The sequence below is a fragment of the Panulirus ornatus genome, chromosome 3 (genome assembly GCF_036320965.1).
Source record: "Panulirus ornatus isolate Po-2019 chromosome 3, ASM3632096v1, whole genome shotgun sequence".
In the NCBI taxonomy this organism is placed as follows: Eukaryota; Metazoa; Arthropoda; class Malacostraca; order Decapoda; family Palinuridae; genus Panulirus; species Panulirus ornatus.
The window spans coordinates 20517611-20532709 of record NC_092226.1 but is presented as its reverse complement, the minus strand read 5'-3'; the positions used below and the strand labels follow the sequence as shown (position 1 = coordinate 20532709).

Here is a 15099-nt window from a genome sequence, read left to right as displayed (position 1 = left end):
CTGCCGCAAACCGACATTCACTGGGAACCAATCACTTTCTTCCTACTCACACACATGCCTTAGTAACATCGTTGATAAAAACTTTTCACTGCTTCTAGCGACTTACCTCCCACACCATATACTCTTAATATCTTCCACAAAGCATCTCAATCAACCATTATCATATGCCTTCTCTAGATCCATAAATGCTGCATACAAATCCATCTGTTTTTCTACGTATTTCTCACATACATTCTTCAAAGCAAATACCTGAACATCCTCTACCACTTCTGAAAGCACACTGCTCTTTCCCAGTCTGATGCTCTGTACATGCCTTCACCCTCTCAATCGATACTCTCCCATATAATTTACCAGGAATACTTTACAAACTTATACCTCTGTAATTTGAACACTCACCTTTATCCCCTTTGCCTTTGTACAATGGCATTTCGCACACCACCTCGACCAAAACACCTGCCATCAAACACATTCAACAAACCTTCAAAATATTCACTCCATCTCCTCACTTCACCACTACTTGTTATTACCTCCCCATTTGCCCCCTTCATCATTGTTCCCATTTGTTCTCTTGTCTTACGAACTTTATTTACCTCTTTCCAAAACACACACACACACACACACACACACACACACACATATATATATATATATATATATATATATATATATATATATATATATATATATATATATATATATATATATATCTTTTTTCTTTTTCATACTATTCGCCATTTCCCGCGTTAGCAAGGTAGCGTTAAGAACAGAGAACTGGGCCTCTGAGGGAATATCACAGGAAGATCGCTCCTTTTATTTTCCCCTCCGTTGTATCCTAGAATTGGTGCACATACTGACCAATGATCACTCACAGAAGATCTGACTTCTTTTGAAGCGTTTAGGGATAAGCAAGTCTGTGCTAGGGGAGGAGTGTCCACTGTACAGTCGTGGTAACTCACATGGGCTTTTGCTTGTCTGATGCATTGTTATAAACTGTGGTGTATAGGACCATGAGAGAGAGTTTAAACTTGATTATGAGTGTTGCAGTTTTATTTTTTCGTGGCTTCGAAGATAGAATCAGAGACACGGATTTAGTGAAAGAGACAATCAAATGATAGTGTTTGTTTACATGTCGTGATCTGAGGCAAGTGTGTCTAACCTTTATCCATCATACATAACACTTATCTGACCCTAACTGCAATAATTTGCTCCAATTTGAGCTCTACACACACACACACACACACAAAAAAAAAAAAAAACACGATGTAACTGGGTTCATTTTGATGTAAATTGAACCATCTATTGAACCTTTGTACAGTTAACATTATAAACCGAATGTGACCCTGATGCTCTTTATGTTCGTGTCTTACGGTAGTTGGTTCTATTTTAATACACTAAAGACAATGAGGCCATTCCTCTCTTAATGACGGGTCAAGTACCATATGGGATCCTTGGCCTCCTGGGGGTGGGGGGTGGGGGGGCTATTTAGATATGTATGTTTAGAGCAGTAAAGACTTTAAGATTTATGCAGACAACACACAAACACTGTGTTATTTGCGAGAAGACATATACGAATGATTTCTTGTGAATTGTAGTAACGAGCAACAAGCTCAAAGGTAAATGTAATCAGGGGAATAGATAAGGATAACATTCATTGCGATTGATGAGTGGCAGAAGGTTTCCTCTGTCATAGTGTTGCCATTTAAGAAGCCTGAGTTGGTTTAAGCATTAGTACTCCATACTAAGATGCTAAGAGAATTATCCATTTTGCTTTACCGCTCCATTATCACCAAATATGAGGGTCTACAACTAACCCTTGATGCTTTGGAAGTCTTTTGCTGCACGATGAATTTTGTAGTACATCGAATAAATGTAGGACTATTGTTACCGAAAGAAATTAAGCTGAAAATCCTTGACAGACTATAAATCTAATGTAAAATTTTGCCTTTAGGTTGATCTTCAGTATATCCAACTGGGTCCTCGAAATAAAAGAAAAACTTGCACTGTCAACGTACCTGACGTTATGTGAAGTGACAGCTTTAACATCAGCCACATAAAGAAGTACCAGATTGAAACTTAATTTACAATATCCAGGGGAAAAAAGTTAGAATATTAAGAGCAGTCCCTTGGCTACTTATGATAAGGACTGCGTGGAATCGCAGAAGTTCATCCTACACTGTGTTTACAAATACAGTAATGGCGGCAAACGAAGTCATAGAGATTGTGTCAGGATCCTCAGACGATGAATATGAGGTAGGATGGGTATTATAAGTTACATAAAGTTCTTGTAATGAGAAATATGATAGAGTAGAACGAAAGGACGTGGAGAGCTAGAATTCTATGGATTTAATGTTATCTGGTCGAGGGAGAGGGCATATCTCAGGACTGGACTCGTGAAAGTGAACAAAGTGTTATCACTTGTAAGTTAGGGTTGGCTACACTTCGTATTTTGATGTACACACGTGTATCAAACTCTAACTTTGTGTGTTTTATCTCTACTTCATATAATATCAAGAAGTGTGGTTCTACATAATCTCGCACTCGTAAGTTGCCAGATGTGATAATAAATGTATATGGTATGAAATGATGCCTGAACGTCATGATTTTGGCTTTACGCTGTGTGTATGGAGATATAATGGTATTAGAAACATTCATGCACATATCATTGCCAGCGGTGACAATTGCATTATAGGAGCATAATGTTATCATCTATCTAATAGTTATTTTGCCGATATATTGGTCACGATGGTATTAGCATTTTTTACACCTTTTTGTGATCCTTATTACTGAATTAATGAACTTAGTAGTCTTTAATTCATCCTCACGTTCTTATTCGTTTTGAATATTAATTTAGTTCTCCAATGCTAGAGTAGCATCTTAAGGTTACATTAAAACTTTTTGAGTTAATTAGAAATATAGATTTTGCTGTGATATCAGAGAAGGCATTAGTGGTGAGGCTTATGAATATCAGGAAAAAAATGTTACGTTAATCTGTGTAAAAGTATGTGAAACACTTGTAACATATTAATAAAACATATGGTGATCTCATCTAATAGCCCTAATAGATGAGGCTATCTTGATGTTTATCATGCTAGTCAAAGTACACTAGTCTCTTTTGTGATTCAGTACATACTTGCAGACAAGTCATGTAACAAGCAGATGACAGACCATTTAACCAAGCATGCAATCACTCAACTTTCTCAGGTAGCTGTTCTATGTGATCCCAGCAGCAGACTCATTTAATGTTGGTATGTTTTACACATACTTCTTAGCCACTAGTGGAGGTTAGGTGAGGTCTTCATAGGTATTGTTGATACTTTATGTGTTTTACATAATATTTTTCTCCACATCTTTCTTGATATACATTGCCCTTGCTGTTATCAACTTGACATTATTTTATAAGATATGATGCTTGAAATCAAGATCCACAACAGTTATGATATTCTATATACAGTGCACTATTGCTGCAGAACAAAATTACCAAATATACAAAGCTAATATATTACATTTTATGGTAAAATTATTATAGGTCTGCATCAAATTATGCTTCGTGAAAAAGATGCTCATGTTTTAGGTGCTTCATGTAATTTATTGATTACATTAATACTAGTAGAGGATGATTTGGATGACCTAAGAATATTGAATAAGTCAACATTAGTATATTTGGAAATGTGTGGAGTTATTTAAGATAAAAGTAGGTATTACACTGGTAAGAAACAACAGAACTTAGGAAAACCTCACCAGACCTCTTTAGCAGTCAAGATTTATCTAGATTTTTGATACTCTAATTGAAATATATCAGTCTCACTCATGTAAATGAATCACTAACATATTGTTAGATTTCAGGAAACCGATGGCATAGTGAGCAACCACGTGCTTCCTAGCAGCAAACAAATATAGTGTTGGTGTATATCTGCCATTATTTTGGCTGCTGAATGAGGTTTTGTTGTTACAGCATTTTTCAATTGTATTACCTACTTTTGCATTAGTTAACCTCATGTTTCTCCTTATATACATAACCCCAGTTGCTCTATTTTGATATAGGACAGTAAAACATAATGCTCCAAATCATGTTCGACAGGTATAGGTACTTCTCTTATCCAACAAACATTGTAAAGCACTGAAAACATAAGTAACCTTTTCCCAGAGTAAATTTTGATGCTGATCTGAAGAAGACTTCTACCAATTTTTCCTACTGAGGTAGAATTTTGCAAGTATTAAGATTTTTACAAATATTTATAGTTCCTTAATGTCTTTTTGCTTCCCTATAAAAGAAAAGAGTTAAGTTCCTGTTAAGGCAAATCAGAGAAATATGTTTTTTTTTGAGGCTCCAGTCATGGACAAAAGTCCACATCAAGGATGCACCCTAATTGAAGTAAAGAAAGGATTATGAAATGGAGAAATAAGAGACAAGGGAAAGTATATAAAAATTTTGGAGGAGCTGACAACCTGTCTTTTGAAATGTGCAAGGTCATAGTTATTGGGGAAGACTTGTGAGAAGGGAGAGAGGTTGACAAAGAGGATATATGTGATAGAAGTAGATGGAATGCAGAGGAAGGGGAGACCATATTGGAGATGGGAAGATGGAATGAAAATGATTTTGTGTAATTAGATCATGAACATGCATTAGGGTGAAAGGTATGATAGGATAGAGTGAATTGGAATGATGTGGTATACAGGAGTTTGCATGCTGTTAGTGGACTAATGCAAAGCCTCTTGAATTAGCAGAACGAATAAGAAACATAAAGTCATGTCTCGACCACCTTGTAACTCCAGTCCCAAATATAAATGTCTTGGAAGACTTCAACCTACCACACATTACATGGAGACAGGACGGAAATAACATCATAGTGGAAAATACTGACACTGGAAGCAACTTAAAAGAACAGCTGCAAAGAAAGAGATAATTCAGAGTATATTAAAATTTCTCCCAGAGCCAACAAATAACAAAGCCATCCAGAGGAATTAGCATTCTGGAGTTAATTCTCTCAAATAATGTGGACCTAATATGTGATACTACCATCTCAAACTGTATAATCTGATCACAACCTGATCGAAGGAAAAATAAGCTTGGATGCTAAACTGCCCAGTCAGAACACACAGAATGGTGGTGTTTTTTCTCATTTCAGTTTTGATAGTAAACAGATAAACTGGGAGGATGTGATCATTAGGGTGTCTGCAACACAATGGAAAGCCCTACTGGGTATCAAAACAGAGGAGGAATGTGTGAATGACATGACCGCTTTGATGCTTCAAACATGCAGCAGACATATGCCAGTGAGAAGAAAGCACAAAAGGTCTAGGTTAGGAAGAGGAAGATGAGCACTTTACAGGAGGCAGAAAAGAATTGCAGATCTAAAGAAGCCACAGCTCACCCAGCAAAAGAAAGAAAAGAAAACGTGTCATAATATCATAAACCATAAACTAAAAATGTCTTATGAATCACAGGAAAAGGGAAAAAAAAAGCCATAAATGAAAAAGGAAATATCCCAAAATTCTTTAACTAGTGCAAAATGCAAATCTTGAACCACAAACTTCATTGCCCAACTCTAAAAAGAAGGTAACTTTACAGATGATTACCAAGAGATGAGTGAGGTTCTTAAAAGTTGGTATAAATTGGTATTCAGTGAGCCAAAAACATTAAGAATAAATGACCCAACAGCCTTCTTCCTTGACAGTAATCTACCAAGTGTACATGTAGCAGATATCACCTTTTCAGCAGAGGATTTCAAGAGGGCCTTGAGAGCATGCCTAGGTACTCAGCCTCAGGTCTGGACTCATGGAACTCAGTCTTTATAAAGAAATGCAAGACATCTCTAGCATGTGTATTAAGTATCCTCTGGATAAAAAGTCTAGATTCTGACATCATTCCCAAGAGTTTGGAGCTGATCCTCATCACCCCTCCCCACAAAGGTGGAAGCAAAGCTATCCCAAAATCTGTCAGCTAATAGCATTAACATTGCTTATGTGTTACACTATACCTTTAAGAATACTGTTTATGCCACAGTTTTCTGTTGGTTAAGTTTTTCTCAAATCCTCCTCCATGTTTCATGCTGCCATAGCTTCAGGAGAGAGAGAGGGGTGAGTTTAGAAAAAAACAGTGTCTATCTAGAGTAGTGACTCACAAAAATTTTCCAGGTTGCAGTTTCTTGTCCTGTCTTCTCTCTTTTGAAAGACTTTTTTCTTAACCAGTGGTAATCACTATTGTGATGATATCTGTGTTCCAAGAAGTATGAGATGATTGTTGTGACTGGCAGGGCAGCTGAAGGGGCTGTGCCATCATTGCCAAGTAAAGAATGCTGAAGTACAGGGGGTCCTGCTGAAGGCTGCAACTGTTGAAAGATGGTTAATGTGGGGAGGTTTCAAACTCGAGATATTAAAGAATCTTTCACAGTTTACAGGACATCACTTTAGAAAGAAACAGTTTTTAATTCATCTAAACTCAATTTTTTTCTTTTCAGGGACCTCCTAGAATACCTATTGGTTGGAACTACCAATCATCCACCTTAAAAGATGAGAAGGTCAGTAGACGTATGCCGTCATCATATTAGTCCATTTGCTTCTGAGGAGAAAATTGAAATGTAAAAATTAAACATATATTATATATATATTATATTATACTTTGTCGCTGTCTCCTGCGTTTGCGAGGTAGCGCAAGGAAACAGACGAAAGAAATGCCCCCCCCCCCGTACACATGTATATACATACGTCCACACACGCAAATATACATACCTACACAGCTTTCCATGGTTTACCCCAGACGCTTCACATGCCTTGATTCAATCCACTGACAGCACGTCAACCCCGGTATACCACATCGCTCCAATTCACTCTATTCCTTGCCCTCCTTTCACCCTCCTGCATGTTCAGGCCCCGATCACACAAAATCTTTTTCACTCCATCTTTCCACCTCCAATTTGGTCTCCCTCTTCTCCTTGTTCCCTCCACCTCCGACACATATATCCTCTTGGTCAATCTTTCCTCACTCATCCTCTCCATGTGCCCAAACCACTTCAAAACACCCTCTTCTGCTCTCTCAACCACGCTCTTTTTATTTCCACACATCTCTCTTACCCTTACGTTACTCACTCGATCAAACCACCTCACACCACACATTGTCCTCAAACATCTCATTTCCAGCACATCCATCCTCCTGCGCACAACTCTATCCATAGCCCACGCCTCGCAACCATACAACATTGTTGGAACCACTATTCCTTCAAACATACCCATTTTTGCTTTCCGAGATAATGTTCTCGACTTCCACACATTCTTCAAGGCCCCCAGGATTTTCGCCCCCTCCCCCACCCTATGATCCACTTCCGCTTCCATGGTTCCATCCGCTGCCAGATCCACTCCCAGATATCTAAAACACTTCACTTCCTCCAGTTTTTCTCCATTCAAACTCACCTCCCAATTGACTTGACCCTCAACCCTACTGTACCTAATAACCTTGCTCTTATTCACATTTACTCTTAACTTTCTTCTTCCACACACTTTTCCAAACTCAGTCACCAGCTTCTGCAGTTTCTCACATGAATCAGCCACTAGCGCTGTATCATCAGCGAACAACAACTGACTCACTTCCCAAGCTCTCTCATCCCCAACAAACTTCATACTTGCCCCTCTTTCCAAAACTCTTGCATTTACCTCCCTAACAACCCCATCCATAAACAAATTAAACAACCATGGAGACATCACACACCCCTGCCGCAAACCTACATTCACTGAGAACCAATCACTTTCCTCTCTTCCTACACGTACACATGCCTTACATCCTCGATAAAAACTTTTCACTGCTTCTAACAACTTTCCTCCCACACCATATATTCTTAATACCTTCCACAGAGCATCTCTATCAACTCTATCATATGCCTTCTCCAGATCCATAAATGCTACATACAAATCCATTTGCTTTTCTAAGTATTTCTCACATACATTCTTCAAAGCAAACACCTGATCCACACATCCTCTACCACTTCTGAAACTACACTGCTCTTCCCCAATCTGATGCTCTGTACATGCCTTCACCCTCTCAATCAATACCCTCCCATATAATTTACCAGGAATACTCAACAAACTTATACCTCTGTAATTTGAGCACTCACTCTTATCCCCTTTGCCTTTGTACAATGGCACTATGCACGCATTCCGCCAATCCTCAGGCACCTCACCATGAGTCATACATACATTAGATAACCTTACCAACCAGTCAACAATACAGTCACCCCCTTTTTTAATAAATTCCACTGCAATACCATCCAAACCTGCTGCCTTGCCGGCTTTCATCTTCCGCAAAGCTTTCACTACCTCTTCTCTGTTTACCAAATCATTTTCCCTAACCCTCTCACTTTGCACACCACCTCGACCAAAACACCCTATATCTGCCACTCTATCATCAAACACATTCAACAAACCTTCAAAATACTCACTCCATCTCCTTCTCACATCACCACTACTTGTTATCACCTCCCCATTTGCGCCCTTCACTGAAGTTCCCATTTGCTCCCTTGTCTTACGCACTTTATTTACCTCCTTCCAGAACATCTTTTTATTCTCCCTAAAATTTAATGATACTCTCTCACCCCAACTCTCATTTGCCCTTTTTTTCACCTCTTGCACCTTTCTCTTGACCTCCTGTCTCTTTCTTTTATACATCTCCCACTCAATTGCATTTTTTCCCTGCAAAAATCGTCCAAATGCCTCTCTCTTCTCTTTCACTAATACTCTTACTTCTTCATCCCACCACTCACTACCCTTTCTAATCAACCCACCTCCCACTCTTCTCATTCCACAAGCATCTTTTGCGCAATCCATCACTGATTCCCTAAATACATCCCATAGATGGCAAATATTATTAGAGCAGCCATTGTGGATGGGGTCAATCACCAGAAACATTTATGAAAAGGGACCACCAAAGGACGATCCCTGCATCAGACTGGCCTAGTTGTGCCAAAGTAGGAGAATGAATGTTAAAGTCAAGAGAGGGACAGTAACAACTTTCAGTAACAGCAGCCATCTTGGTTGGTGGTCAGGGTTACAAGACATGATTTTAGAAAGAGACCAACCAAGGTCCATCCCAACCTACTGTGTTTCAGATTGTTTCATTAGTATCTGAGGAGATGATTGAAATGTGAAAAGTTAACAGGTTGATGATGACTATTTTTTTGTATCATAGGCCAGCTTGGATGATGGTTGGGGTCACCATGCATAGTTTTGGAAATGGACCATCCCTACCCAGTTTCATTCAAATTGGTTAAGTAGTGTCAGATGAAAAGATTAACGTATGAAATGTTAACACACATACAATTGCTTTTATTAACATTATCCATCTTGGATGGTGGTTTAAGTCACAAGACATAGTTAACACAGTGGTCCAACCAGAGATCATCCCTGGCAGGTTTGGCTTTAATTGGCTCATTTGTTTTTAAGAAGAAAATTGAAAAGTGAAAAGTTAATGGACACAAAAACTAAGAGGATGTCTTGGATGGTGTTCAGGGTCACCACACATACTTTTGGAAAGGGATCTCCAAAGGACCATCTGCCTAGTTTGATTCACATTGACAGAGTGGGAAAGTTGAGAGACAGATGATGACTTCTTATCAAGTGGCCATTTTGGAATTGGAAACTGGTTGCAATCATAGGACACACTTATGGAAAGAGTTCATCTTAGGCCTGTTACTTGATAGTTTTGCTATGTATTGACATAGTACTTTTAGAGGAGAAAACTGAAAAGTAAAGATACAAGTATGAAATAATATTAGGAGCAGACATCATCTTGAAAATGAACCAAACATGACCCATCTCTCCTAAATTTGGTTTAAACTGCCACATTAGTTTCATAGAAGATTGGATTGTTGAATAATAACAGACATATGGTCACTATTTTTAAGTAACATTGGCTTTCCTGGAAGATGGCTAGAGTCACTGGAAATAGTAGTAAGAAGGGACCACCTAAGAACTGTCCCTGCCCATTTTAGATCTAATTGACCTTGCAGTTCCACAGAAAATCAAGTATGAAAGTTAATAGATGGATGACAGCCAGTTTTATCAACAGCACCAATATTGGGTGGTGAGTCTTGTTACCAGACAATTTTGAAGAGTGTATCCAAGGATCTTCCCCGCCCACTTTTTACAGATTGGCCCAGTAGTTTCAGAGATGATTGAAATATGAGGAGTTGATAGATGGACAATATTTCTTTTATTAACATTGGTGAATAGATGGTAGTTAGAGTTACTATACACAATTTTGAAGAGAGATCACCCAAGAATCGTCCCTTCTAAGTTTGGTTCAAATTTCCTTTGTAGCTCAAAGGTGAAAAAAATAGAAATGTAAAAAGTTAACTTGCAGATAATGACTGTTTTTAAAATAAGTGGCCAATTTGGTCAACTTTTGAGGTTACTGGACAGAGTTAACATAAGGGACCAACCAGAGACCATCCTTGGTAAGTTTGGTTCAGACTGGTCAATTCAGTGTAGAGAAGAATGTTAAAGTTTTTAGTAACTGACCATTTTGGTTGGTGGTCAGGATCAAATGATTTTTGAAAAGGGACCACATATCAACCATCCCTGCCCAGCTTGGTTGAAATTAACCTAGTAGTTTCAGAGAAGATAGAAATTTAAGTTAACCAACAGAGGATTCCTTTTAGGAACAGTGGCTATCTTGGATGGTGGTTGAGATCATTGGACTCAATTTTGAAAGAGGCCACCCAGTCCCCATCCCAGTCAAATTTGGTTCATAGTGGCCTTGTGATTTCAGAGAAGTTTGAAATGTGAAAAGTTAACACATCAAATATTTTTAGGAACAGCAGCCATCTTAAAAGGTTGAGAGGGTCTTTGAACTAATTTTAAAAGGCAACCAACCAAGGACCATCCCTGCCAAGTAGTTTCAGAGGTGAATATTGAAATATGACAAGTTAATGAACAGATGGCAAGTATATATTTCATAATAGTGGCCTCCCTGGATAGTGGTTGGGGTCACTAAAAACAGTTTTGAAAAGGGCCTATCAAAGGACCATACTTGCATAGTTTGGATCAAATTGGCCCCATAGTTTCAGAGAAGATAGACTGTGAAAGGTAATAGATGGACAATAAGTAATTTTATTAAAAGCAGCAATCTTGGATTGTGATTATCTTAATTTTGAAAAGACCACCCTAGGCCCATCCCTGCCCACTTTGGTTCAAATTAGTCCAGATGATTCACAGATGATTGAAATATGGAAAGGCAACATCAGCTAGCTTGGCTGTAGATGATAGTCCCTTCTCAAAACTCTGTATTACAGAGTTTTGAGAAGACAGAGTTTTGAGAAGTGACTACCCAAGGACCATACCTGCCTAGTTTAATTTGGATTATCCCTCTGGTGTCAGATGAAAAGATTAAAATGTGAAAAGTTAAACCACAAATGACTATTATTTTTGGTGTCAGTGGCCATATTGGATGCTGGTTGGAGTCACCAGACAGAGTTTACAAGAGGGACCAGCCCAAGACAAGATTGTTTAAGTTAGCTCATTCATTCTTCCACTCTGCCCATGTCACAGATGACCTTCCTTTCACTTCTATCCTCTAATTTTACAAGTGTACATTCTCCTTGTAAACTCTCAGTCTTGCATTCTTTCCACATGCCGAAACCATCTCAAAGTGATATGTTTTATCCACTCAGCCACTCTGCAATTCATTCCCTTTGCATTCCCTGCCATACCACATCATTCATGCACCCCTTCATATCTTTCTTCATTCCATCTAGTCATACCACATGCTCCTCTCAAATAGCACATTTCCACAGTCTGGAATTTTGACCTGTGTGATACATTCCATGTCCATGTTACAGCTGCATGAGTCAGGGTTGGGAGGAGTATACTGTTCCTTAATCCTATCTTTTTTTCCATACTTACACCTTTACCCTTTAGTATTCTATTAAGGAACCCAATGACTCTTCTACCCTGTTCTGTTCTCCCCTGTCTCCCCATCCATATCTCTAAACTTACCTGAGACAGGTCCTAAGTGCTTAAATTCTCTTACCTCTTCCAGCCCCCCCCCCCCCCCCCCATCATTATCATCATCATCATCATCATCATCATCATCATCATCATCATCATCCAAAACATAGTTTATTACACTTTTTTCTCACTCTGTATGGTTTTTACTTTTAATTTTGTTTACCTTCGATTGCCTATGCTTACACACATTATGAAATACTCTTATAACCTTCTTCAACTCTTCATTCTCAGCAAACAGCACAGTATCATGCATAGACTTGCTATGAGCCTCCACACTTCACTACCACACTCCATCTCTGCACCCCTTTTTCCCTAGTTTTGCTGTCATCTTTCTTATCACTTTATCCATGTATATATATTAGAAAGCCATGATGACATCACACAGCCCTGCTTCACTTCAATATTTATCCTGAAACTTTTGCTCATCTCTCCATCCAATCTTACACATGCATTTGCTCCTATATGGAAGACTTATCATCTAACAGTTGTTCCGCTACCCCACACATCCCTACACATCCCATAAAGTATTTCACGTGACACTGTTATATGCTTTCTCCAGATTCATAAAAGCTGTGTACAACTTCTTACCTTTCACTAAATACTTTTCCACAGTCATCTTATTCACTTAAATCTGATCCATACATCCCCTACCTTTCATAATACCTCCTTGCTTCTCACTTATTCTGCATTCAGTCACTTCCATTGGTCTGTCAATCAACAATCTTGCAAACACTTTTTCTGGTATGCTTAACAAACTTATTCCTCTATCATTGCTACATACATCTCTAGCTCCTTTTCTTATAAACAAAGGAATTGATTTGATAGCTTTCACTCAGTCCTCTGGCACAACCTTCTGTTTCATTGCTGAATTACATGTCAGATGCATCCAGTCTATCACACTTTCATTGTCATATATTAATTGTTAAAAGTTGCAAGGGACAGCTTGATATTTTTATGAACAGTGAACATGAAGGATTATGGTAATGAAAAAAGGAAAGTTTGAAATAATATAAAGTGAATGGAAGAACAGGATGTAAGGTAGAAGTAGGTTGGAACTTTAGGTAGACACTGTAGGTAGAAGTAGTTGGTAGGAACATTATTTAGGAGCCTCCGCAAACACTGCACTAGAGTTGCCCTCTACCATTGGCCTGTTAAGGTTGAGGCACTAAAGACTTAAGAAGTGGCACTGGAGGCCAACAGTATTGGAGACACTTTTGCCATGGCCACCACTTAAGGGAGTTCCCATTGGGATTGAGTATCAGAGATGTAGATAGAATGGAAGAGCAAAGGATAATGTAAAAGATTAAAAACCATGGTAATGGGATTTAGTTTTCTTATCTAATACTGCATGGTGATTCCTGCTGTTAAAGAAAAATGGCTCTTACAGAATTTTCCTCAAACACCAGGGAGTTGTTCATCTTGAAGGTATGCTTATGATATTGAAATTCTTTATTGGTTTGATGTTTTGTCAAAGAATATTTTGTCATAATTTCCATTTATGTTGATATTTTACTTCAGCAATTAGCTACATGGATGACCTAGATACACACTGTTAGTATAATAATCAAATTGATAATTTTTTGTTAGAAGGAAAATATGTTATGAATACATATGCTGAAATGCAATTTAGGATAAAACGTTTACTCAATAATTTTTTTTACCAAATTCTTATTGTACTATTTTCTTTTGAATCCCATTACTAATGCATCATTATTATTGGAGAATTAGGTTCTGCTACTGGAATGAGAACTACAGAATCTGTGGTGTACTTTTTGATAAGGTATCTGATTGGTGATTTGTCATGCTTTTTTATGTTGGTTGCTAGTATTGGATAAGTAAAGCTGACTTTTACTCTATAATTACAGGGTAGGAAGACTGGTAAAGCGAATGGTGCAGTTATCCATAAAGATGATGATGCTGGTGATGACTTAGAAATAGTAGAAGTGAAGTCGGATTCAGAAAATCCCAATACTCCTGGGGGAACAGTCCGCAGACGATTTCCAGTTTCCAGTACCAGATCGGAAATACTTAGGGCACAGCGTAACATTAGACAGTCATCTATTACAGAGTTCTTTGGAAATGGAAAGGAAGGACTGAAAAAAATTGAAAAGAAAGAGAGTAATGATGCAGAGTCAGATAACTGTGTAAGGGAAGAGACAGATAAAAATGATCCATTAAAAGTGAATAACAAGAAAAAGAATCAAGATAGTGCAGAGGAAGACAGTGAAACGAGTATAGCAGCTTTAGAAAAGGTAAGTATCCTGATTTCTTTCTCCCTTTTTTCTTATTCTTTTTCTCGTGTACTTGCATGTGTATCAGAAGGGTTAGTGAGGGCTGTGCAGTGAGCCAACACTTCATTGGCTGCCATAATTCACTCCCTTGGCCCAGATTGCTATCTTTTCTTTCTGCCTCACCCACACATGGGCTTCTGGTTTTCATTCCATAAACATACAGTTTCTTTATCTCGCACATATCACTTGTCCATAATTAGCTTGCACAGCTTGTATCTTCGTAACTTGTGATTTTCCTGCTTTGCACTAGTTCTACCTTTTGGTAAAATTTCTTTCTTATTGGGCATAGATAGTGTCAAAATTTATGTTATTAAAACAGTATTACATACAGATGGAATGATGATATTGAGATTGAAAATGAATTTGTGAATATTTGAAAAATTGAGTAAGTCAGGTCAACCAATTCAAAACAGTATCTAAGAATTAAGTGCCTGTAGAAAAGCAAAAATGGGTATGTTTGAAGGAATAGTGGTTCCAACAATGATATATGGTTGCGAGGCGTGGGCTATCGATAAGAGTTGTGCGGAGGAGGGTGGATATGCTGGAAATGAGGTGTTTGAGGATAGTATGTGGTGTGAGGTGGTTTGATCGAGTAAGTAATGAAAAGGTAAGAGAGATGTGTGGTAATAAAAAGAGTGTGGTTGAGAGAGCAGAAGAGGGTGTTTTGAAATGGTTTGGTCACATGGAGAGAATGAGTGAGGAAAGATTGACCAAGAGGATATATGTGTCAGAGGTGGAGGGAGTGAGAAATGGGAGACCAAATAGGAGGTGGAAAGATGTAGTGGAAAAGATTTGGAGTGATCAAGGCCTAAAC

The 15099-nt window shown here is 38.3% G+C and overlaps 1 protein-coding gene across 2 annotated transcripts in view; it reads left to right on the top strand.

The window, feature by feature from the left end:
• Window positions 1-1975: 1975 nt before the first annotated feature.
• The window catches only part of LOC139761185 (uncharacterized), a 173561-nt gene continuing 160437 nt past the window's right edge, over window positions 1976-15099 (top strand). Inside the window, exons 1-3 of one of the 2 annotated variants that reach the window (XM_071685184.1) lie at window positions 1976-2250; window positions 6459-6518; window positions 13860-14246. In XM_071685184.1, coding sequence (XP_071541285.1) covers window positions 2134-2250; window positions 6459-6518; window positions 13860-14246 — 564 coding nt within the window. In that variant the 5' untranslated portion in view covers window positions 1976-2133. The remainder of the gene's footprint in view (window positions 2251-6458; window positions 6519-13859; window positions 14247-15099) is intronic. The other variant, XM_071685195.1, reaches the window with a different exon arrangement.